Genomic DNA, 27302 nt, shown 5'->3' on the forward strand with positions numbered 1-27302 from the left:
CTATAAAATGTCAAGTTCCATATTTTGGTAGGACTCATTGATTTTCCAAAATTAGTCATTATTATATGTTGCTGATATTAACCTTCATTCTAAGTCTAATTTCATGAACAATTGCATTGTTTCTTTTATTTCAACATAACTAAATATAGTGAAGCAAAAGCACTTCCATTTTCTTTTAGCTATGGAACATTCTATTTCTCTAAAGCATTTGACTTTAATAATGATAAGAGCAAATGATTTTAAAATTTTACTGAGGAGAATATGTAAAGAAAATCTATATGTAGTCAAGACCCACATTGAACTGGGATAACACATGCTAGGCTTAAAGATTGCATTTTATTATATTTATTATTTTGAATTCCAGAACATATGTAAAAACACAAGGTTTTTTTTCTTAAAGAACTGATTGAAAGTCCCCATAAGCAGTTTCAAGAGACCATTGTCCTTTGATTAATACTTTGAAAGTATAATATGCTATCTTCTAAATGAATATATTGTATTTTATGTCAACTAGATTGGTCCTTATGTTCTGTTCATGTATAGTGGCCATTCTTTTGAATAAATAGCAGCAATTTACTAGTTGCACAGTCCTCCATTAATTCAAGTTCTATTTAATAGACAAATATTTCATTATGAAAGCCTTGTCTTCTTGACCTTTTGTTTATTGTACTTAGTTTTACCTAAGTAAAGATGTCACAATTTTAATTAGGATGTTTTCTGTCAGCTTTGGAAGCCATATTAACCACGGAAGCTTCCACGCTGCCACTGTCTTGCGCTTGGGAAAGTAGGAGGGGGAATTTGTTAGAGCAATTTTTGTTAGACATAATAGCATTCTTCTTTTCAGTCACCATCATGGTGCTCCTGCATCTGGAGGAGGAGTAGTTGCAGTGGTGTCCCAAGTTGGGACAGATGGTGATTAGGCCATGTAATGGACTGATGGGTGCAGGGGCTGGATATGGGGTTTTGCTTTATTGAGGGAAAACCCTGAATTCTCAGATTCGAGTTTTCCCAGATGTGCCAGTATACCTATTCCAATAAATGAAGATTTTGAGATGAAGCTTATCTCTGAGTTTTTAATTGGAGTTGGGTTATTCTGGAATGCTGACATTTTCATTAAACCTTTATCATTATTCATTCACAACCTGTGATAAAGATAAAAACCAATACTAAAATAATATTTTTTCAAAAAGCCCTATGCATCAAGGGACCCTTGAATTTGTAGCTGTAGCAGAATAAGCCGTAAGCATTTATAGCCTATCCTTTAGAGTATGCTGGTATGCATGTTACCTGGGAAAATCATTTTATTAATAATTTATGTTAAAAAGTTTTAGAGTTTTCAGCTCCACTACCAACGCTCCCTGTCTTCCGTTTTGCTACCATATCTCTACATGTCTCTTTGGAAAAATTATGTTGTAATCACTTGAAAATTAATAAATGAAGAACCAGATTGTCTTTTATGTTCTTGAGTCAATTTCAATTTTTATTGGCACTTAAAGGTTTTTCTTTTTATGCCATTAAATGAAATCCATTTCTTTTTATGTGTTCTGCAGAATGTGAAGGATGATGGGCAGCATGTATGGAGACTAAAACACTTCAACAAGCCTGCCTACTGTAATCTCTGTTTGAATATGCTCGTAGGATTAGGCAAACAGGGTCTCTCTTGTTCGTGTGAGTATGCATCCTGGTTGATTCTGCTAATGCTTTGTTACCTAGATAAAATGATTGATTAGCGCACAGAGTTTTTTTGACCAAGAGCTTTTAGATTAGGCTATTGTGAGTAGTCTTAAATGAGACAGTGAAGACAAATATTGTACTTGGGTGCTGCCCAAACTTGTGTGTGCAGTTGTTCACACCCTTTGTAAATATCCAGTATAGCACATCAATAAAACAATTACTGAATATTGATTCATGTGGATGTAACAAATAGACACACACAGAAACACACACACACACACAGAGAGAGAGAAACACACACACACACACACACATACACACAAAGCTAAGCAATATGGGAAAACATATCTTAATGAGTCTAGAGGTCATACTTAGCAATGAAAAGTGGCTTACAGTTCAGTTCAACTTTGCCAGCGTAGAATAATTCTGCCAGTCAAAAAGTAGTTTCTGTATCACGCTACATAGAGGACTAAAACCAATATCTCTTGCTTGGTATATTTTAGCATTTAGATGGTACTGCTGAGCTAGAAATCATGACTCTGTAAGCTTAGCCATTGCCTCATTTTGTGGAATTTAACAAATAATGTCTATATTGTTAATGTGCTCAGATCAGATTTTAAGTATAGCACATTAGTCATTTGTTTTACCCTATATTGTATTTCTTTATTTTAAGTCTTTTTTTATTGTCCATCATTTAGCTTTTTTATTTATTTCTTTTGTTTTAGCAATGTTTATTTCTTATTCTCTCCATCCCATCATGATTCATTCCCTCATCTTTAAATGCAAAAGTGATCAAAAGAAAAGTTTCTGACTTTAATTTAATTAACAGCAGCACTGACAAAATAGCTTTCCTTCCATTCTTAATTACTTGTGAAATGAAGGTAGCTTCCACAATTTCATTAGTGCAAATTGTTGTATGAAAAGTCGGTGAGCTCAGTTCAATTCTGGTACTCAAACTCCAGGACCAAGTGCTGTACATCTTACTAAATGGCTCTTGAACCAGATTTTGCTTACAGGCACATTACAGTCTACTAGAAAATAAAAACAACATAGATCTTCTAGTCCTCTTGTAATGCTTACTTTTTATACTTACAGTTTTATTAAGTTTCAACAACATGAATAAAATTAAAAAGCAAACAAAATGAAAACAAAAAAAAAAATGAAAAATTAGACAAAAAGCAAGATAAATGCAGAAATGAAAAGAAAAGAAAAGAAAAAGTAAAGCAAAAAGTGAAGGGGAAAGGTCCAACCCACTTTGGTATAGATATAGATAAATATTCAACTAAAATTAACAGTAGACTATGTTTATAATAAACAGTAGATTATGTTTATAATTCCATGTAATTCTAATAATCAAATGCCAAAATCAAAGTTTCATTTCTCTCAGTTTCTTGCAAAAAGTCAAAGAGAGTTTTCCAGGTAAAATTAAAATTTGTCGGTTTTGGAAGTTGTCAGTTTTGCCATCTCTGTCAATTCCATCAGTTTAATGGAATTCCATTTGTCCAATGTAGGCATTTCTAAATCCTTCCACCTTTGCAAAGCAAGTCTAACTGCTGTTATTATATATAAAAACAAATTTCCACAACAATTTTTAATCTGTTTATTCATTAACCCCAAAAGGAAAGGCCCTGATTTCAATTGTAGATTTACCTTTAAAATCTTCAGAATCAGAATACATATTTGGTCCCAATATTCTCTAGATTACTTACATGTCCATGAAAGATTTAAAAATGTACCTTCAGATTGATAACATTTTCAAGAAATACACTGTACTAAAAGTTTACCCAGATTATCACACTGTCTTTTACTTATTCGTCCTGTTTCCATTTTAGTAAGGATTTTTTTTAGTTTTTAGCAATAATATGATCATCATTTGTACCAATTCTACATCAAATTCATTTTATCAGTTTCTAAATCTTCCTATTAGCTGGGTACACCAGAAAGCCGATGACATATATACCATATTTTTCAGAGTATAACATGCACCGGAGTATAAGACGCACCTACCTTTTTTGGTGAGGAAAAGAAGAAAAAAAAAATCTCCCTCTGCCTCTGAGCAATTTTGCCTCCTTACAGCAAACAGCCTGCTTTACTTTCATTTTTGTTTTCAGCATAGCTTGATTAGCATTAGGTTTTCCTTGCTGTTTGCTTGCAAGGAGGTAACAGCTGCAAGGCAGAGGCCAAAGGGTGGGGGCCAGTGAGTGGGTGGGATTACATTCGGTGTATAAAACGCACCTAAATTTTCATCCCCTTTTAAGAAATACAGTAACCTTCTAATTCAGGATATTCTCTTAAATTCTCTTTGAAGAAAGACAATTTTTAATGCTTATTAATAGTAGACAGGTGAGGTATCTTTGATTTATTTCAATAAATTGTTTTCTGTCATTAAGATAATGTATCCCTGAAAATAAGACATCCCCTGATAATAAGCCCAATCAGGCTTTTGAGCGCATGCGCTAAAATAAGCCCCTCTTGAAAATAAGCTCTCCCTGAAATTATTTAAACACATGTGCAGCCGGTCCCTGCCATTTCTTCTGGTTAGGGTTAGGGAGACAGAGCTGGAAATGAGGTAAGTTGGCAAGAGAAGCCCACATGCCCCAAAATAATAAAATCGCCCTGAAAATAAGGCCAAGTGCTTATTTTGGAGTTCAAAAAAATATAAGGCAGGGTCTTATTTTTGGGGAAATACAGTACATCAAATCAATACAAAAATTCAACATAATCTGTCCATTGAGGCATTTCTCATGGTCCCACATAGCTCATAGCTTTCTATGGCACTTACTTTTTTCTTGTCCCTCATTTAGCTTTGTTATTTATTTTTTTAAAATTTACTGATAACTTTATTTCTTCTCCTCTCCATGGCATTCTCCTGATGAAGCATGAAAAAGGCGAAAGTTTGTTCTTTGGTGCAGATATAGATAAAAATACATCTATTCTTAGAAGCAAGGGAACTAATTTAAAATGCCGCTTCACAGGGAACTTTGCTTGAATCCCTGTCAACATTGTGAACACAGTCACTTGAAGAACTGCCGTCCTTCAGAGTTATCCATTTTAGAGTGCAGTTAGAGGAAGTAAAGAGAGGGAACAAAATGTTATATTCTCTCTCTCTTTTCATGTTCCTGTTTCATGTTGTGTTAAATTTTTGAAAATTAAAATACACTATTAAGTGCCTTCCATCCATCTATGGGCATCATTGGCTAAGGATAAACTCCTCTGATTCCTTATTGTCAGTTAAAATAGCCAATTTATTATTTCTGAGATATTGGTAGAAATTTTATTATGCTGTCACCCCAGAGACTTTAGGGATGGCCTTCTCTGACCATCAACGAAGTTGCTTTCTTTGGTCTATTGATTAATAACTTTCCATTGTACTAGATTTGATTGTATAGCATTTCCTTAGGTTTCCTTTTCCTTTTTACAATCCTATAGTTCCTTAATTTGAGTTGAGTTGGGGTGACTGAATGGAGCTGAGCATTCAAAAACTGGATAGTCTTCCTGACACCTTATTTTCTTTAGTTTCAGCTGAAGAAAAAGAAAAGATAGTTTACAAATGCTATTTACAATAGCATTTGTAAATGGGAAGAGATATTTTATTATTTCATACAATTTTAGTCTATTATTTTAATTTAGGTTTGTTCTTCAATAAATTAGGCAATGATTCCTCTGAGATAAACTCAACTACTGTAATTACATTACTTTTTGTACAATATGGTGTTAAATCTTTGTCACAGAGATACATTAATCTTAACTTCCATCAATTCAAAAATATAAGGTTTTGTTAAATCAAATCTGAATCTTATCAGAATGGAAAAGGGAAATGATATTGTGTTTCTTAGAAAATAGTAAAGTTTGCAATAGTTGGAATTAATTTGCTGAAATGAAGATATTGACAACAAATCAAAAATAAATAAATAAATAAATAAGCAAGCTACTATCTGGAAACAAGACTAATTAGCCATTTAGAGAAAGACAAACTCATTGCCTTTCATATTCAGTTGTACCAGCTGCTTTCATGCCTATAGTTTAGAAAATATAGATTTCTTCATCTTGGCAAATGACAGGAAAACATTTTACATTTGCCAATTACATTTCTTCTACTTATTTGATTTGATTTTGGAATTATTGTGAATAGCTTAGTGAGAGCTGATTTAATCAAAAGTTGCTATTGAAGAGTACTCTTAGATTCTTTTCCAACTCTGCTAATCTTATTTTCTTTACTGGACCATCTTTTTTATTTTAGAGTTAACTGGATATAATTCTTTGTAGATAAATTGTAGCTGAATGAGAAGTGAATAGGCTATTGAAAATTCATATTTATTTAGCAAAACTTTTCATAGTGATTATATTTTTCTTTTAGTTTGCAAGTACACTGTCCATGAGCGATGTGTCTCAAGAGCACCAGCATCTTGTATCAAAACATATGTGAAATCAAAAAAGAATACTGAAGTAAGCTGACACTGATGTCTGTGGAATTCTTGTGGGCCTCTGTATATGTGTGTTTTTGTATATACAAGGCATTTGTGACTGTTATGTACTTATATATGTATGACAATGTATAATATGTATATGCATATATCAGTCATGTGTGCCAAATATAGCTTTGATAGCTTTGTAAGTAGCTGCATAACATTCTCTATGAGCTTTTACAGTAATCTAAGACATAATGTCATTGAAGATTCCATGATGATTCCATTACTTAACATTTCTGGAGATTTGGGGTTAATCCTCATACCTCATAGCTCTGGCACTCATATATAGCAGCATTCATTTTTTTATAATGAAGTGTCATCTCATCTCTAGCCCTCAGTTGAGGCACTTTAAAAAGTCCTTTACTTTCCTTGGGTTAAAACAGTATTTTGCATCTTCTTCTGACATAAAATTGTTATAGATGTTGTCTAGCATGCTTCATAATCAATGATGTGACTGACTGCATTCAGTGGTATACTTGGTTTCTATTGGTCATTTTCAACTTCATGACTCCATTCTTCTAGTCTCTGGACATTGATCACTATGCCTATTTAGTTTTGGCTGCAGCAGATGCTGGGTGCCAGGATTCTGCAGAGCATCTGTCTGCCTAATGTCTGACCAATGTTTTTTGAAGTGCTGGCTAGATCTTGTAATTTTAATCCTTACATATAACAATTTAGCATTCTTTTAAAAGAGCACAAGTCCCGTGCTTTAAAAATAAGACCCGAACTCTGAAAGCTAATCTTCTGCTGCAATGAAGATTAATTGACTAGGAAAGGGATCCAGATTTGTCATCTTGGTGTTGCTGATTCTTTCACCAATGACTGCATTACATTTTTCTGCTGACAAGGGACTTTGTGTGGCTTCTACTTTTTACTATTTTATTATACTCTTGGAGGACAAAGTGCTACAACCTTTTGCCTACCCCGAGACTACTTCTTGGTGCTGCCATTTCTCCCGTTCCCTTATAGAACTGGTTGCAGTGGAGCTCTCTCTCTTCCATACACATGACTTCTCAGTCTGCTATTTTTTAACATGAATTTCATCATTATTCTAAACCTGATTCTGAACTAGCCCAGATGCAAGCAACTATGTACTTGATACCAAATAGTGTGACAACTTTACTAAAACAGTTATTCTAAATACTTACCTATGTTTGTCAAATCTGTACACCGCCTCCTGTTAAAGAGAGCATTGGTGATTTTTTTCTTCACCAGCAAGTGATGTTTGATGGAAGAGGAAATAAGTCCACAAGTTAAATGTACTAAGTTGTTGCATGTTAAGTCAATGAAGGCAACCCTGCTTTTCAGCCGCAATTTAAGAGATCAGCAATGATTAGCCTGGCTAGGTGGCTCAATGGCTAAAACACTGAGCTTGTTGATCAGAAAGGTCAGCAATTCAGCGGTTCGAATCTCTAGTATAGATCTCCTGCATGAGCAGGGGGTTAGAGTAGATGACCTCCAAGGTCCCTTCCAACTCTGTTACTATTACTTGTAACTTATGTTAATGCCAGCTAATGAAGTGTACAGTTATACTTAATGCAGCTATCTAGAAGTGCCCTTGGACATTCTTGTTCAGGATGTCTTCCTATGAGTAGTCCTGGTAGCTAGTTTGAAATTTCTTTATATCCCATCCATATAGAAACATAAGTCTAGATTTTGTACTTTTTTTTTTTTTGAGCAAGTTGTTAAATATCTGAAAGTATGGACCTCTAGAGGCATTAGAATTGGAATTCCAGAATTGCCAGTGTGCATGTTTTTTTTGAGGAATTATCAACATTACTGAAGAATATAGATTGAAGAAGATAGGCTGCTATAGTTCCTACCTTGTAATAAAAAAGAAAGAATGCTTTTCTGTTGCTATTGGGGAAGCAATGTTGTCTCCAATGTCAATTTAAAGTTCCTACTTATTTAAATTCTTACTCTAAATATTACAGGATATCTAAAGTATAGCATCCACTAATTTTTTTAAAAAAATATTTAAGGTAATTTTCTGGAAATGTTATTTGTGAGACCCATTTTGGGGAAGAAACATGAGCAGATACTCAGGATTAATAATTTTATTTGGATAATGTTTTCTCCAAAACAGTGGAAGACAAGTCAGAGCTTTACTATTTAGTAAGGTGTATTGCTTTATGATTTAATAAGGTTTATTGCTATAGTATTAATACCTGGGTATTAATCTGCTGTTTATTTACTGTAAGTGCATTAACTATTGAACTTCATAATATTTCTTTATCTGGCAGTAGTTTATTTGGTGCAAATTGGCATAAATATAATTTTTTTTGTCCTTTTCTAGGTTATGCATCACTTTTGGGTGGAAGGAAATTGTCCAACAAAATGTGATAAATGTCATAAAATTGTTAAATGTTACCAAGGATTGACTGGGTTACATTGTGTGTGGTGCCAAATCACAGTAAGTATTAGCAATAGTATCAATAATAGTGATAGAAAGAATTGAGTTTTTATAGCACGGTATTTATCTACTGCTACTAAAACAATTTAAGTAATATTTTAATAGTAGCAACAAATAGGACTCATAAATAAACAAATAAATATGCATAAATGTTAGGACCAAAGTATTTAAAAATAATTGCACATGTACAATCGTAGCATGATACAAATTCCTTATGATGATGACATTAAAAAAATGGAGCAACCTCTCTTTGTTACTAAGATGAGTCTTAATTCATTTGGAGTTTTAAAAAATTGACTTTAGGATGAACAGGTTTCTCATTTACACACACAAAAAGGCCTCTAAGACTGCTTTAATCAATCATAGTTATAATAAATATATATCTAGAAGACAAAAATAAAGTACTAATAAAATACAAAAATCAAACAGTAATATCATAACCAAATGTCAGACAAAATACAAAGCACTCCTGTACCCTAAAATAACATTTTCAAACATTTTCAAACTTGCCATTCCCACATCAAAATAAACGGTGAATATAATATAATAGAGTTCTTTATTGGCCAAGTGTGATTGGACACACAAGGAATTTATCTTTGGTGCATATGCTCTCAGTGTACATAAAAAGACAAGATACACTCATCAAGAATCACAGGGCACAACACCAAGTGACATTCATACGGTACAATAAGCAATCAAATCATACTAGGAAACAATCAATATCAATATAAATCGCAAGGATACAAGCAGCAAAGTTACAGTCATGCAGTCACAAGTGGGAGGAGATGGGCGACAGGAATGATGAGAAGACCGATAGCAATAGTAATGCAGCCTAATGTGAATAGTTTGACAATGTTGAGGAAATTATTTGTTTAGCAGAGTGATGGCGTTTGGGAAAAACCTGTTCTTGTATCTAGTTGTCTTGGTATACAGTGCTCTATAGCGTCATTTTGAAGGTAGGAGTTGAAACAATTTATATCCAGGATGCGAGGGGTCTGTAAATATATTCATAGGCCCTCTTTTTGACTCGTGCAGTATACATGCTCCTTTACACATGCACAAATGCAACACAGTTAAAACCAACATGTCCTATCTGCCTCATGGATTCCAAGGTAATTTCTTGGAAATATCCAAGATAATTTCTACTATTTTTTTCTTAATATAAAATGGAAATAGAAATAAAGACTGAAAAAAGAGGAAAAGGAAAGTGGATAAAGAAGATAAATAAACAAGAAATGAAAAATAGAAATGAAAAGCAATTCCACTTCCAATTTTTTAGTGCAATAAGATACATAATAAAGTTATAGTATCAACTTTTTAGTTACACCAAATAATTACTACAGGTCATTTCTATAACAGTAACATTTCATTTTTTCCTCGGAAACAAGTAACCACAAAACTATTTATATTCTCATCCCTTACTAGTGCAGTTAACTTTGCCACTTCTGCCATCTACTAAAATATTTCAAAATACATCATTGGATTTCCATTCTTCATTTTTTTAAAAAATAAGAATAATTCTGAAGCCCAAGCAACACTTATAGTTTTTTGTAGAAATAAAAAGTGTATGAGATCCTGGTGTCAGGTTCCAAGTGATGTACCCATCACAAATTAAACTCCGAGGCATTCTGTTTCCTCAAAGAACAAATTTATTTAGATACACCATCTTGGCACTAACTGGTGGAAATCCAGTACTGAAGTTCCCACGCTTTCCACTCTAATATAAATATTAGTTTCTCAAATTTTCAAAACAAACCAGGGGTGAAATGCTCCTAGTTCGGACCGGATCACCTGAGGCGGGTGGTTCGGCGAACCAGTAGCAAAAATCCCTGCCCCCCTCCCAATGCCCAGCTGAGTCGCACAATCTTCAGAGGCTTTTTTTTTTTTACTTTTAAAAGCATTTTTTATACAACCTCTTTGGCCGAAAAAATGCTTTTAAAATGCTTTTTTTTAAAAAGTAAAAAAAAAAAGCCTCTGATGATCACGCGGCTCAGCTGGGATCCTCAAAAGCTTTTAAAAGCATTTTTTCTACAACCTCTTCAGAGGTTGTAGAAAAAACGCTTTTAAAAGCCTCTGATGATCCCAGCTGAGTTGTCTGATCGGCAGAGGCTTTTTTCTTTTAAATGCCTCTGACGATCCCAGCTGAGTTGCCTGATCGTCAGAGGCATTTAAAAGAAAAAAAACCTCTGCCGATCAGGCAACTCTGTTGGGATCGTCAGAGCCTTTTGAAAGCATTTTTTTACAACCTCTTCGCTGAAGAAGTTGTAGAAAACATGGTTTTAAAAGTAAAAAAAAAAAAAAATTGGCTACGCCCACCCAGTCACATTACCTCCCCACCAAGCCACGCCCACAGAACCGGTAGTAACAAATTTTAGATTTCACCACTGAAACAAACTCACATTGTCCAACCAAGTTGAGAGCTGGTTGCTTGGCGATTTATCTCCTCCTCTTCTGGTCAGCCAGCCGTTGGAATGTACTTGATACATCAGCTAGCTATGTTGTTTTGGCTGAAGGCTCTATCCCCCTTCAGCTCCAAACTGTGTCTACCTGAATTCATGTCAGAGTACTCAAGGATACAAACAATCCCACACCCCAATCAAATTCAGTCTTGACACCTAGTGGATTTTGTGCTTGTCAGTGTCTTGGATTAAGAAAAATAAATAAAAATCATTAAAATATATGTTTTATATAAATTAAGATGAAAACATTCAAAGGATTTGCTGAAAAAGTAAAGAATATATTCTGAGTACTTGTGATAGGAGCAATAATTGCAGTTACATATTCTTTGTGAAATAACCCATGAGTTTCTGTAATGTTATTATATGATATTGTTATGCATTCTGTAATCTAATATTAAACAACAACTTTTACATCTTACTTGTTTTCTCAAAGATTAGTTCTACATAATAAGAAGATTAAGCTGTTGATAGCATACGACTAAGTAGGAGAACTGTTAATTATCACCTCATATGTAACAATGCTTTGATTGGATGGTACATGGATTAATGTATATTAATTATGGCAAATGTGGTTTCACTACTAAAAATGGGAATTAACATAACAATGTTTTAGATTATAGGGCAACCACAATAAAACTTCAGTACTTGAGGGGGAAAAATTGCTATACCTCTTTTTGGTTGCTAGGAAACTACCAGAAAAAGGTATTTTTGCAGTAATGATTAATGTATAGAGGGGTGTTATTAGTTGCCAATCATTTTCAAATTCAAAAATATAGCAGTCAAATTATATTTTGCTAGATCTCTCTCTCTAAAGAATATGTAATTGGCAAAAGGTGCATATTTCATATTTAAACTAATATATCATAAGTTTGATATATCAATCTCGTATCATAAACATGGATAAATTATCCAAAGAAAATTAAATCATTCATTCAAACCAGAGAATAGTGATTTATGGAACAGCTGCTAGACAACATATTTTACTGTACTGAGGAAGATCACCTGTTAAAGCAAATACTTATGTGCTACCTATTAACTATGTTGTATAAATGAGAAACATCCAATTTGTATGCCTAATTTGTTAGGATATTTCCCAGTAATTAAAACCGGCATATCTGATAGCAAAAAATATTGATATAAAACTATGCTAATTAATGGCAAATGAACACAGAGGCTAAATTATCTACCTCATGTTAGTCAACAATTATTTATTTCCAAATCATTTTATTTGGATATTAACGTAATAAACATTTAGTGCTATTATAATTCACTTTTGTGTTATTTATTTTGTTTATTATAAATATTTTACATCCCTGAAACAAAATGAACACAATATAGAACTTTAAAAATAATAAAATATCCACACTATAAATACTAATCAAATCAATGAAGTTCCATACACTAGGAGGAAACCTGAGCAAATTATACATGATCCAAAGTTGTAAAAAAGTATTGTTTTCAATTTTATAATGTATTTGTCTGTTTACTCAATTAAAGTGAATAGTATTTGACTTTTTTCAGGTAAGAGTTCTATTTTTAGTCTTTAGTACCATTTGCACTATTTTATTCATAATTTCATTTGACCTATGCAGGCTTTACTTCTGAATAGGCATGTTTAGGATTATATTGTAAGATTGCAATTAAAACATTAAACTAAATTTTAAAAAATTCAAAGAGTTTAATTATGGGACTAATTTTTTGTTAAAACATTTTTAAGATTGTGCTAATAGCATTTCTTTACTTGTCTTTTAATCAACAACACAATACATTCTGATTTTTTTCTCCCTATAGATTTAAACTAGGTAATATTATTGAATATATTTGCATATCCAGAAGATCTGTAAATGCTGTTTCCTCCCTCCTTTCTCTGTATATCTGTGTATGTGTAATGATGTTTGTGTACACAATATTTTACCCAGTTGGCTGATGAAAAATGTGGACTGGCAGCAATCTCATCCCGTCTGTGAGTTATTTATTCACAAGGATGATAGCATACATGTAAAACAAAATATTAAATTCTAACATGTTACTATCAGCAGTACCAGCAACAACAGTTACAGAAGTAACAGTAATTGAGAAAAAGCTAAAAATCCTTATCTCAAAAAACAATTACTAGAATGTAAGGGATTTTTTTTTTTTGTACTCAGCCTTCCATCCTTCTGAGGTTGGTAAAATGAGGACCCAGAATGTTGGGAGCAAAATAAATCACTCAGAGAGTACTGAAAAGCACTATGGTGCATTAGTATATGAGTCTAAGTGCTATTGCTCTTAAAAAAGGCATGTGGATTCTGTTCTGAGTAGCAGCTTTCTTTTTCAGTTTGTTACAATACACAAAAAGTCCTTTGTTGTAATCATCTCTTAGTCATAAAAACTCAGTAGTCACTTTGTTTTCTATCATCACAATGTCTTTCATAGATTCGTTCTGGTGTTAAATGAACTTACTCCATGTAAATTGCCTACAACTTCTATACAAAAGGCAGATTATGCAGAGATACATACCCAGAAAAAATGATATAGAAAATATAGGAAAACATAAAATAGAATGTAGTTCTTTTAGTTTTATGTCATCATTGTTAACAAGAGCCTTTAAAGACACTAACTTTTTAGTCTTTTTCCTTTATCAGTTATGCTATGATTAGAAAAATAAAACAGAGATTTCTGTGATTGTTGGGTTTGAGTCTTTTTGTATTTTGAAACATAGTATGTTGTTTTGGGCATATTTAAATTCATTGATGTTTTAATCCATAGTGATATTTTTATCTCTTTTTTGTTACAGCTCCATAATAAGTGTGCTTCACATTTAAAGCCTGAATGTGATTGTGGTATTCTGAAGGACCACATTCTACCTCCCATCTCAATCTGTCCAGTAGTATTGGTAAGATGTCCTTGTATATTTTAACATATCATGTTGTGTTTAAATCTACATCATACAATTTTACTAGTAATAGATAAATATTGACAAAATAGTGGTTCACCAGCAAACAAATTACAACATATAAAAAATAATGTTCTTCTGATACATAATTATCATGGTAGCTTCTCAAATGCTTTTTCACAGCCCCTAAATGCTTTTCTGACTATGCTATCAAAATTCAGCAAACACTGAGAATTACAGCATGTGGGGGGGGGGGGGTGGTTGCAAGTAAAGCAATTCTTTCCCAAAAGGAAACAAAAGTAAGAAATTCCATAAAATACTCTTGTCTATTTTTATGATGGGGCATATTTACTTGCATGACAGAATCTTGCTCATTGATTGTTAGATAGGGAAACAAAGAAAACAGTAACAAATGTATAATGCACACCCACAGAAAGAATGTCTGCCTCTGTGAAAATAAATCCTACTGTGCTTTCATTGCTTAAATTTACCAGCCATTGTTAAAACAAAATATGTATATATCCTTTGTTGTTTATGGAACCAGCTTCCCAAAATGTCTTAACTTTCTAAAATTTTATAAGATTATTTTGTTTGGAATTGACATTAACACTGAGGACTCTGATTTCAAACAGAATTAATCTAGAATTATGACATCCTTTGCAGCAAGCAACATATCCACATTATGTACTTTATGTTGTAATATAGAACAATAAGTTTCATTGTTTACAAAACAATTATTCAGTGCGACGTATATTGTGATCGGTCCTACAAAGGTTTTTCATGTCAGAATACACAAACAGAGAAGACAGTAGAATTTAATCTTAAATCTTTAAATCAAGATTTACAGTAAAAACACAACAAATTTATGGCTATAGTTGCTTGGCCTGCAACAAAGTATAAATCTTTGTAAATGACACTTTATACTGTTACACTAAAGTCATGTTAAAATCCATGGATAAAGTACAGATAATCTTCGATTTACGACCACAATTTAGCTCAAATTTAACTGTTGCTAACTGAGACATTTATTAAGTGAGTTTTGCCCCATTTTATGACCTTTCTTCCCATAGTTGTTAAGTGAATCACTGCAGTTGTTAAATTAGTAACATGGTTGTTAAGTGAATCTGGCTTCCCCGTGGACTTTGGTTGTCAGAAGGTTACTAAAGATGATCACGTGAGCCTGAAACACTGCAATTGCCATAAATTTTCAACCTTAGTTGCCAACCTTTTGAATTTTGATCATGAGACCACAGAGCAGTTGCTATGTTGTAAGTATGAAAAATGGTCATAAGTTACTTTTTCACTGCAGTTGTAACTTTGAACAATCATTAAACTATCTGTTGTAAGTAGATGATTACTGTAAATATAATTTATAGATGTATAAACCTAAATCTATGGGATTAGGTTTAGATACTTAGTTTAAATGGGCCTTAGGGCAAATAAAAAACTGAAGAAGCTTCTTGGATGAGAAGCAAAATGTCTTCAAGGAAAAACAAAGTCCAATTGTCTCTTGAAAAAAGCACCTTTGGGTTATCTGTTGCTTATACTAATGTAATTTAAACACAGCCAGAATCTGCAAATATAAGAGCACTGCTATTCTGAGTATATAATTGCATGGCAGCAAATTTGATTTAAGAATGGTAATCATTGTGAGATAAATTAATTTACTAAGATTCTGTACCCATTTCAGTACCCATTATGCTGTCACCCTAAAGTAATTTATAATTTATTGAAGTCTGATGGACTACTTAATTGGGGATAAGTCACTTGTCTCAGTTGCATAGAATTCAACTGGCTAACCAACTATAACCAAATATATTCTAGGAAGCTTATAATATGGTATCCCTTTGCGTATGGAATTTAAAATTAAGATACCTTTGAATATAAAAATGCCAGGGTATTAAAGCTGATTGGAAATTATTCCAAAGATGGAATTCTTTTGGAGGCATGTCAGTCTTAATTATGTGATAAATTATTCTGTATTTTTGGAATAGCATATTATTTAGCAAAAGTATATAATGCTTAACATTAGGAAACATGATGTTTTCACCAAATGGAAATATGGAATTTTGAATAAATGAGCAAAACTGCATAATATACATTTGCCAGGTTTTTAACTTCACTACAGAATATCAAACTAGCCTTTTTTTCCTGTCACATATATTTAAGCGAACAGTGAACAGCTTAAATGTGCTCATTGTAAGTATGAAGATTTAAAATTTTGTGGGTTTTTTAAAGTACAAGAAATACATATAATGCATTGTTGCTGTGCAGTTCTCTTATGGTCTTGATCCTTCATATTCAAGATGTATTGTGTGTATATCATACAACCAGTATGGTTATGTTACATACTGTAGCTAAATTACTTCAGGTCACAGATACAGCAGTGCTATGATGAACCATACAGTTAGTGAAACCAGCAAATAATGGTGCAAATACTGAGGAAAATGTTATAAAAATAGAAAAGTGATGTTACCCCTAGACTGATTTCATAATAACCAGTAGAGCATTCACTACACCTCTTTTCTGCAAAGTAATAAGATGTCATCAGGACACATCTAATGATGTCATTATTAAGTGCGTTCTTATCAAAGCCCTTTGAGGAATCTTCTTCAGAGGAAAAGGAGGAACCTTTTAAATGTATCTCACTCTAAGATATGATCAGGGAGAGAGGCAACATCATTTCCAACAATCTGTTCCAAACCTGTAAATTAATCAACTACTTCACAATGATGGCATTGTTGCAAGATAATGCAAGGATTTAACCTTGGATTTGTTTAGAGTCAGAATTTTTTCATGAGAAAGTTACATTCCATTAAGGGCTAATCAACTGGGTCCAAGTGCAGTCATTTGCATAAAAAAAAATCTTGATTAAAAAAATGTTGTGGAAAATGTATTGTAGTTTTCCATGTGTGAAGCCTAAAAGGTTTTAGTATATAAATCCTAAACATTAGTCTAGCTTTTTCCGTTAAATCTGTAGTGTTTGCTTCTGTTGTTTTAAGCTTCAGACTAAGATGCTCCTATTCACTGTAAGTGATGTTTGAATACCTGACTACGGATTGCAGACATTCCATCTGACTTACACATTTCAGACCAAACAGCATCTTTTTCCTAGGTTGGATGTTCTGCATAATGTTATAACACCATAATTTCAAAAAAACCTCGTTTTCTGAGTTTCTGTGGGACATGAAATGAGTAAAGAGAAACTAGTGTGAAGAAAATTGAAGTGTGAACTCCATTTTTAAAACTATACTGTGATGATAAAGATGATAAAGTATTCTTACTCCTCTAATCTTACTACACTTGTCAATTCATATCTAGGGGCTCATTTCAGATACTCACCCCCTACTGGGAATGAAGATTCCTTCTATAAGCTACTGTGATATATTTGTGAGTTATTTTACAGATAAAACCTTTTGCTTGACCCCAATTGGTTAGACACTTGAAAGAAGATCAGCATCTTTTTTGTTTTAAACTTCTGGAGACCAAGGATGTAAATAGAATTAAACTAGCTATACCGGGGTGGGTTCCAAATCCCGTTGCTGCCTGTTTGCTCATGCACGCTTGCACACTTGCATATGCATCTGGTGCTTCTGCGCATGCGCAGAAGCATCCGGGCGGGTGGGCGGAACCTGCTGCTGCTGCTACCAGTTCGCCCAATCCGGTGTGAACCAGTAGCAACCCACCACTGAGCTATACTTTTGGTCCATGCCCTACCTAATTTAATGTTGTGGTGCTAGAGTCAGGTAAAGTGATACCCAGTTGATACCTTTAGATCTAAATGGAGGTAATTTCTGGTTAAATTATGTCTCCTTCGGACTGACAGCCAAGATAGTTTGAGGCAATGAATTATAGTCGTTCTGTTGTCTTGTAGGCAGGCAGTTCCAGTCAGTTTGTTTGAGAAAAAGAGCAGTTGCATGTTTTTTACTCCAGTATGAGTCTCCAATGGTTAATCCTTTCACCATGTTGTTAGGATCTTTTTCAAGCCATTGAAAGAAGGCAGTGATTTTCTATGAGATATCATCAATGTGATCAGAATACCCATCTATGTTGGTATACCATGTCAGCGCAAGGGTGCAATGGGAATCATGGTCTGGTGCCTGGTGACTATGGAGCCTGGATGATTAAGCAAAAAAGATCTGGTTTAATCCCACCAAGACAAAGTGGTTGATCTGGCTTCATCATGGTTCCAGATTTCTTTTGGATGAGGTCCAAGGTCTTCCTAGGTTCATATGTTAATTGAAAGCCATTTTCATCAAACCTGCTAGGTAACAATTACCCATGCCTTTGTTAACTATTGCATAGGGTATTGTAACACAGTGTATACAGGGCTTGAAGATGATTTTCTTATTCAAAATGTGGCAACATATCAACTAATAAAGTATCAGGTTAAACACAGTTTTTTTTAAAATGCATTGGACTTTAGGGGTACGGAATTTACAGTAGCTTCAAGTGTACTTCTTGCTTCAATTCAAGGTATTGCTTACAACTTTAATTCTGCAAGGTTTGACACCAAGTTCGTACAGGACACCTTTTCCCATCAAATGATGCCTCTTGTTGCCAAAAATATATGACTGGCTATATTCTGTAGGACCTGAGGATCTGATGTGAAGACACTGTGTGCCTTCTCATTGGTGCCCCATGATTTTGAAAACCCAACCACCTAAAATTATGTTTCAGCATGGTGTTTCAATAGTGTAAAAGATTAGTAAAAGATGCCTAGATTAGTTAGATTGTATTTGATTTTTTTTTATGCTTCTGTTAGACAGTTTACCATATTTTACACTGTGTATGTAATATATTATGAAGTTTGTGGCTGAAATGAAATTATTTTCAGATATAAACTGTGCATGCAGATATCAAATGATAATTTTTAATAGATGTCAGATCCACTTTATTGCTATCCACCTTTTATATCTGTAACATTTTAATTAATTTACACAGATCAAATAAGAGTACATTGAGATTTGTTTCCTAATGAGGATGCACTTAGAAGAAAGGTTTTGCATCTTTCTGATATCCTGTGGGTAATTATGTTCTAATTATATGGGAAGGGGGAACATGATAACTCAGTTCTGAAATTGTTCATTGGATCCAATTAATTGCATCCATAAAATGAACACTTACAGTGAAAGTGACTGGCAATATCTTTAAACTTTAATTTAATTCAATCCTATATTTTGTATTGGAGCAGAATTAGAGTCTAACAACACTAAAAGCAGAACATTTTACTAAGATAAATAGGATTATTAGTGAATACAGTATATAACTCATTTTATATAACTGAATGCAACTGAAATGGACATTGATACAGTACATGGATGCGTTCTTAAACTTTTCTTCCCATTTACAATTTCTCTTTTCTATTTGTAAATATAATCAATAACTCTTCAAAATAGAGAACTCAGAAAAACATTTTTTTTTCGGAGCATTGTTTTTCTAGTCAAAACTAAACTGACCAAGCTACGCAACTTTCGTTAACTTCTTTGTCTTTGGAGATTCTCAGTCATCTAGGTCATGGTTATGCCAAATGTCCAATCAGAGCTGAAGAAGCTATTTGGAGGAGAAGCGAAATGTCTTCATGCAAAGAAAAACAAGAAAGTCCACTTGCCTCTTGGAGAAGCACCTTTGGGATTAACTTCTTTGCTTGAACAAAGTTTAATATTAGACTGAGCGTAAAATGTTAAACATTGATCAATTAAACTGAATTTTACCCAGATTTATCAGTTTTGCAGAACACAATTAACTAATGTTTTGATACAGTTTATAATAGAACTGGAAGTGCAACATGAGCACTAATTGAATGATAGAATAATAATCTGAGAGAAATGCTGATTTATATTTCTGAAGTGATAGTGGAACTGTGATTCCATGAAGTAATTGTGCATGTGCCTATCACAGTGACAGCTAACCTTTTCAGCACCGAGTTCCAAAGCTGGAGCGTGTGCACGCCGGAGCGCAGAAACTCGGAAGAGACCAACTGTTAGTGTGCATGTATGCGGAGACGAGCTGCTCTTCCGGGTTCCATTGCACATGAAGACTACTGGAATCCAGAAGAGAGCAGCTATCTGGTGCACATGCGCACAATGGAACCCAGAAGAGCAACTGGCAATGGTGCACATGCCACAGAGAGGGCTCTGTGTGCCAGCTCTGGCATACGTGCTATAGGCTCGCCATCATGGCCCTATCATATTTCTAAACCTTACATTTTATTTCTAAAAAACTTCTACTATGAGAATAAGACAATGAATAAAAATGCTTCCAAATAATTATGCTTAATATCTGGGGAAACAAAGAATAAGAAAAGGGGTGTTGGTCTTACCTGAGACACACCTTCTCTTTTGGTGGAAACAGCAGCCAGGCTGTTGTTCTCATCTGTTCAGATTGAAGGACTGAGTCTGTCAGAGTTGTTAAGTCCCACCCTTGTTGCTAGGGACTTCTAGATTTTGGTAAAGATGAAACAGACTCAATGAGTCAGAATCAAAGAGATAAAGTTAACAATTAAGACCAGACTGACAGGGTAGGACTGGCTGTTGTCTCCACCCAACGAGAAGGTGCATCTCAGGTAAGACCAACGCCCCTTTTCCATAGTGGTAGAGACAGCAGCCAGGCATGGGACATACCAAAGCCTACTGTCCCTAACTACGGGCAGGCCCAGTCTGGTCAGAAGACCCCCTTCCGGTATGAATCTGCCGCAGGATCCTACACCCAAATGCCGCCACAGTGGAAGAAAAATTGTCCAATTTATAGTGCTTAATAAAGGGCGATGGAGAAGTCCAAGTCGCTGTCCTGCAAATTTCAGTCAACGATGCCTGCATGGCCCATGCTGCCGATGTGGCCGCATTGCGTGTAGAATGCACCATCAGATGAGTGGGTCATGGTAAGGAGCACATTTCTTACACCTTGGCGATTGTTTGACGAATCCATCTTCCAATGGTGGAGGGAGTCACCTTGCAACCTAAAGAGACACGAGTAAAGGAGACAAACAACGACTCCGTTCTTCATAAGTCAGCAGGTAAATACAGAGGGCCCTCCAAACGTCCAAGGTATGCCAACGGCATTTTAAAGGGTGGGTTGGGTCAGGGCAAAAATTGGGGAGGATCAGTTCTTGCATCCGGTGAAAGGGAGTATTAATTTTAGGAATAAAGGAGGGATCGAGCCGAAGGACCACACGATCAGCGTGAAACACACAAAGGTCACTTCGCATGGAGAGGGCAGCGATTTCTGAAATCCACCTGGCGGAGGTAATTGCCACCAAAAAAGTGATCTTACATGACAAAAGGCAGAGACTGGTAGTCTGTAAAGGCTCGTATGGGGCTTCTGTAAGGGGGTTCAGTACAAGAGACAGGTCCCGTGTGGGGTATCTGTGCACCATGGGGGGACATAAATTAGAGGCACCCTTCAGGAATCTCCTTATGGTGAAATGCTGGGACAGGGAAGTCAGGGACCCACACGCCAGGATCGTTGAAAGGGCCGCCACATGTCTCCTAATGGTGTTAGTCGATAGCTCACTATCTAGTTCGTCCTGGAGAAACTTCAGGATCTGGCTTGGAAGGGAAAAACACCTGCCTGGTCACACTAAGCACAAAAGCGCTCCAAATGGCCAAATAAATGCATTCCATGGAAGGCCTCTGGGAAGCCTGAATGGTCCGGATGACCCTGGAGGAGAGGTTGTCCTCACTCACAGCGCGCCACTCACGTGCCATAGTTGGAGCCACTATGGGTCCGGGTGGACCAACGCCCCTTGGCTGAGCGAAGCCACACCCTGAGAGATCCTCCAGGTTGGGGCCACTGACAGGGTCTTGAGGTCAGTGAACCAAAGCCTCTGGGGCCAATGAAGTGCGATAAGAATGATCTCTGCTTGTTCCTGCAGAATCTTCGGCAGAAGTGGTAGGAGCGGAAAGGCATAAAGAAGCCCCCATGGCCATGGACTGTGGAGAGCATCTCTTTTTTGCAGGTGGAGCTGGAAAGCATGAATAAAAGCGAGGAAGCTGTGCATTCTCTGGAGTAGTGAACAAATCCACCTCCAGCAGGCCAAAGTTGTCTGTTATGTCCCGGAAAAGGACATAACTACGCCACTCTGCATAGTTAATGACTATCTGGCTGAGCCAGTCCACCTGCACATTGGATACCCCAGAGATGTGCTCCGCTGTTAAGGAGTGCAGGTGTCACTCAACCCAGAAGCCTAGTCTCTTGGCCTCCAACATCAGACCCGATGATCTGGTGCCCCCTTGGCAGTTGATGTGTGCCTTTCATGGCCACATTGTCGGTAAGCACCAGCACATAGCTGTCTGTGACCAACTGCCGAAAGTGTCAGAGGGCCAGATATACCACTCGCAGCTCCAGCCAGTTGATGTTTCGTTGGAGGTCCCGGCCTGACCATCTGCCCTGGGCAACCTACGCCTAGAGATGCACCCCCCAACTGAAGAGGCTGGTGTCTGTAGTCAGCCCCAGACGAGGCTCGTGGAACTGCAGCCCCTTGAATATAGCCAGAGATCTCCACCAGGTGAGGGACCTGCTGACAATGGGGAGAACCTGCGCCCTGGCTGCAGAACTGCCTTTGTCCACCTTCTGAAAAGGCAAAAGAAACCACTGAAGGTCTCTTGCATGAAGGCAGGCCCACAGGATGACATGAATGGCGGAGACCATCTTGCCTAAAAGCATTGACAGTAATGCTAAGGAAGCCCTACTGTCGCTCTGGACCTTACAAACTAGCTGCCTGAGGCTGCTCTGGCGCTCTGGGGTCAAGTACACCCTGCCCTCCAGGGAATCAATCACTGCCCCAAGATGGAGAATTCATGTCAAAGGAGTCAAATGACTTTTCTCCATGTTAATGGAAAAACCGTGTTCCTTAAGACAATGCATAGTTACTTGGAGGTCCTCAATGGAAAGTAGCCTCAAAGAGGATTAGATTAAAATAGCATCCAAGTAACATTGGACACGGACAGGTATGACCCTAAGGTGGGCCGCCAAGGCGGCTAGCACTTTAGTAAAGGTGCAGGATGCAGAAGAAAGTCCAAAAGGTAACGCACAGTACTGGTAGTGAGTACTGGTATAACAAAATCTAAGGAATCTATGGTGGGGAGGAAAAATCGGAATGTGCAAGTATGCTTCAGTAAGTTCAATAGAGGTGAGGAAGTCGCCCTTCCTGATGCCAGCCAGAATAGATGGCAAAGACTGCATTTTAAATTGTTTGTATACTATGTAGTGGTTCAGTTGTTTAAGGTCAAGAATGGGTCTCCACCCGCCCGAGGATTTAGGAATGAGAAATAGAAGAGAGTAAAATCCCTGCCCTGCCTGATCCTCAGGTACCTTCTGAATAGTTCTAATAGACAGAAGGTGCTACACAGCCAAATCCATGAGGATCTTTTTGTGTCTATCTTTAGAGACAGGGCATCGAATAAAGAACCTCAGGGTGTGTGTGTGTGTGGAAAGAAATTCAAGAGATAGACCAGATCATACCGTATCCTAGTTGTCCAACAAAAGAACGTACCAGCGGTCGGCAAAGAGAGCTAATCTGCCCCCGATCAGATATGCAGTTAATGGTGGCAACAAAATTAGTGACTTCCTCCCCTTTGAAAGGGCCATTTGCTAGGAAGGTCCTACCCCAAGGTGGCCTGTTTTAGTGCCCTTTCTACCTAGGAATACCTTTGAGGACGTGAGGTCCCAGCCTCCCAGTCGGATCCCTGTACAGGAGGCCTACGAACAAAGGGAGAGAAATGAGTGTCGGCCCTGTGGTGAGCGGTAGGCATACCTTTATGCTTTTCCTTTGTCTCCACCAATAAGGGGTCCAAGGAAGGTCCAAACAATTTGTCTCCCGTAAAGGGTGCTGAAGCTCGGCGCCATTTGTGGTGAGTGTCCACCTGCCAGACCAGTAGAGGCCAAAATCTATGGCCTCTACCACCGTAGAGGCCATAGATTTTGAAGCAAATTGGGCAGTATTGAGAGTGGTGTCTGCCGAGAACTGGCTTGCAGCAATAATTTTGTTGAGGTCCTGCTGCAGCCTAGTGTCCTCAGGGGACAACTTGTCCTGTAACTGCTGCAACCACCGCAGGGTTGCTTTGTTGAAAAATGATGCCATGGTGGCTGAATGAATTGCCCAGGCCACCCTTTGGTGCGCTCATTGAAGGACCTGGTCCAACTACCGTTTCTCTGGGTCCACCCCTTCATCCGATTCACCTGGAATAGAGATATCATTAACAAAGCGGCTATTGGAACATCCATTGCTGGCATCTGGACTAAGGCCACCAGTTCTGGAGCCACGTTAAAGAAACTGCTGCTGGACGATGTCAAGAAATAAATGAGGAGCTGGAATAGTGTTCATCGGCCTGTGTGGTTCCAAAAACAAAGGGTTTGACACCTCTTGAGATGGTGGAGGGGCCTCTCCCGTAACAGGAGCACCAAGCTGTGTCCGTTAGAAGCCTTGAAGAGCAAGGATTTATATATGGCCAATGGAAAAAGGCCAGTGAAGGCTGGCTGTTCTGGGGAGACAGATCTGGTTCCCAGGGCTCCCCAAGGAACGATGGGCAACTTTTGTGAGAGGGAGCCGGGGATGCTGGATCCTGAAAGGATAACAACTTATCCTGGTAGTCATGAACAGGAGAAGCAGGTGTGATGGACATCGAAGATGGCTCTCTCTTGGACTGCTGATATCCCGCCACCAGCAATTGTCGAATAGCCATGGTGATAATCTGTTGTATATTGTCAGGAAGGATAAAGTTCTGATGAAGATTAATAGGGGTTCCAGCTACCACTGGTCGAGAAGGAGAAATCAGTCTCAAGGATTGATCCAGAATGGAAGGTCTGTCACCCATATGTGGAAGAGGTGGCTTGAGCGTGGATTCCCACAACCTGGTCAGCAGAATTGAGAGAGACCAATCACGAAGGGAAACTTGTTCTGGGTTCAGTCCAGGAAATCGCTCCTGGAAAGTTGTCATGACAGGAGGACAAGACTGCCCTTTGGGCAGCAAAGGTAAAGTTGCGTGTTTACTGGCCTGGTTGCAAATTTTTTGCAATCCGTGATTCCGTCATCTCTCATCACAAATGGATGTTTTGCTGCCACTGTGAGCCTTGTGATGTGAGCCCAGGCCCTTGCTGCTTGTGGCCTTACTCCTGGTGGAGGCCTGAGACATCCCTGAACCAGAGTCTGTTGGGACCAGTTCAGCCAACCTGGCTGCTTCGGCCTTACGGCCATGCTTGGATTTGCTAAACGCCTTAGACATAGTTATAGGGAGAAATGTGCACTAACCCTGTAGAAGGGTTGATAGGCAAATCTAGAGACAGAGAAGCTTGCTCCTAGCTGTAATCTCCTTTAAACAAACAAACAAACAAAATTATAAGGCTAGCTGCCAAGGCCACGCACAGTGGCATATCTCCAATGGCCAGAATCACCCAGGCCACTCACAAGTTATAGATAGGCAGCAAGGAATGAGCACCAACACCGGTGCTGCTTGAAGGCTCTTCTAAAATGGCTGCTTCCATATGGCAGCACTGTGTGCCAATGGTGCAAGGTCTCCGGCACACCATCAGTCCAAGATCACAGTGCAAAGGCGAAATCCCAAAGGGTCAGTATCCAGCCACTATGGGAGCTTGAAGCTCTGCTGTAAGCATGGGCAGCAAAGGACAGGCAGAATTGGGAGTGCAAAGCTCTGCTCTGAGCACAACCGCGCTAAGCAAATTTGAGCGCGAAGCTCAAAATGGCAACTGTCATAGAATAAGGGAGCGCGAAGCTCCAAAGGCAGCAATTTGGAGAGGAGAAACTCCAAACAATAACAGTACATCAAGCACTGTAGCTGCCGCTGCCAAGCCGGAGAAAAAAACAGGGCTCTCACCTAATGAGCATGTAGGCGCAAAACGGGAGTGTGAAGCTCTGCCAACAGTAGAAAATGTTGGGCAGCTCTCTGTGTAAAGACAAATGGCTGCCTGACTAGCCTGCTTGGGAGCTCCACAATCACAAGCCCAGCTCCCACAGAAGGGCAAAGCTCCATCGGTCCTCTGGAACACCTGCTGTTCAACGGAGGCCTAGGTACCAGATGAAGGAATACTTGTCAGAGAGCTGAGCTGAGACAGCAGGCAAGACAAAGCCTGCCTCTGCGAAGGTCATGAATCCACAAGAAGAGAGATTGTCCTGAGTGATAATCCCAGATAAAGAAATTATAGAAATATAATTCCAGAAGAAGACAGCAATCTGGAATGAGGAAATTCCGATTGTCCATCCAGTCTGAAGGACTGAGTCAAAAGCTAGAAGCCCCTAGCAACAAGGGCAGGATTTAACAGCTCTGACAGACTCAGTCCTTCAATCTGAACGGACGAGTACAACCCATGCCTTGCTGCTGTCTCCATCACTATGGAGAACAAAGTGGTACAACTGTAGGCTTAAAAAGTAACACTAATAGATATTATGTCTCATACAACAATTAGTAACATAAAACTGTAAAAGTAACTGACTGTTTGTGCTTTTACCTGTCTTTTAGCTGTAAGTAATCTGAAGACAAAAACAGAAAACATGTATCAGTTACATCTGTGACTCTTTGTGACTAAAATGTTTAGAAAACATTATGTACCTTAGTGTACAAAAATCATTCTTTTACAGTACTTTAACAGAAATCATTATACATGTATGTGCATTCATGATGCCTGTATTCTGATGAATTTTACTTTTTTGTCCTATTTTAATTTTTTAACTTTTGGAAACTTGCTAGAGGAATCAATATAAGTTATCTTATATTTGGATCCGGCTGTTTTGGCTAACTACCATCTGGTCTCCAACCTTCCCTTCTTGGCGAAGGTTGTTGAGAGTGTGGTGGCGCGACAGCTTCCTGGGTACCTGGATGAAGCTGTCTATCTGGATCTGCTCCAGTCCGGCTTCAGGCGTGGGTACAGCACGGAAACGGCATTGGTCGTGTTGGTGGATGATCTCTGGAGGGCTCGGGATAGGGGTTGCTCTTCTATCCTGGTCCTGTTAGATCTCTCAGCGGCTTTTGATACCATCGACCATGGTATCCTGCTGCGCCGGTTGGAGGGGTTGGAAGTGCGGGGCACTGTTTTGCGGTGGTTCTTCTCTTATCTCTCCGACCAGTCGCAGTCGGTGTTGGCAGGGGGGCAGAGATTGATCCTGAGGTGCCTTGTTTGTGGGGTGCTGCAGGAGTCGGTCCTCTCGCCCCTTCTGTTCAACATTTATGTGAAGCCGCTGGGTGAGATCATCCGTGGTTTTGGGGTGGAGTTCCATCAGTAAGCTGATGATACTCAGCTGTACATCTCCACCCCAGGCCATCCCAACGATGCCCTTGAAATGATGTCCCGGTGCCTGGAGGCTGTGCGGATCTGGATGGGGAGTAACAGGCTTTGACTCAACTCTTCCAAGACCGAGTGGCTGTGGCTTCCGGCGTCCCGATATAGCCAGCTGGTGCCAT

The 27302-nt window shown here is 37.7% G+C and overlaps 1 protein-coding gene across 3 annotated transcripts in view; it reads left to right on the plus strand.

Annotated features, from left to right (window-relative positions):
* DGKB (diacylglycerol kinase beta) overlaps window positions 1–27302 on the plus strand; it is a 296607-nt gene that overhangs the window by 48439 nt on the left and 220866 nt on the right. For all 3 annotated transcript variants that reach the window (XM_060685674.2, XM_034402586.3, XM_034402587.3), the window contains 4 exons: window positions 1551–1668; window positions 6032–6120; window positions 8440–8556; window positions 13792–13890. In XM_060685674.2, coding sequence (XP_060541657.1) covers window positions 1551–1668; window positions 6032–6120; window positions 8440–8556; window positions 13792–13890 — 423 coding nt within the window. The remainder of the gene's footprint in view (window positions 1–1550; window positions 1669–6031; window positions 6121–8439; window positions 8557–13791; window positions 13891–27302) is intronic.

This window comes from Pantherophis guttatus, chromosome 4 (assembly GCF_059756535.1).
Source record: "Pantherophis guttatus breed Tessera chromosome 4, ASM5975653v1, whole genome shotgun sequence".
NCBI lineage: Eukaryota > Metazoa > Chordata > Lepidosauria > Squamata > Colubridae > Pantherophis > Pantherophis guttatus.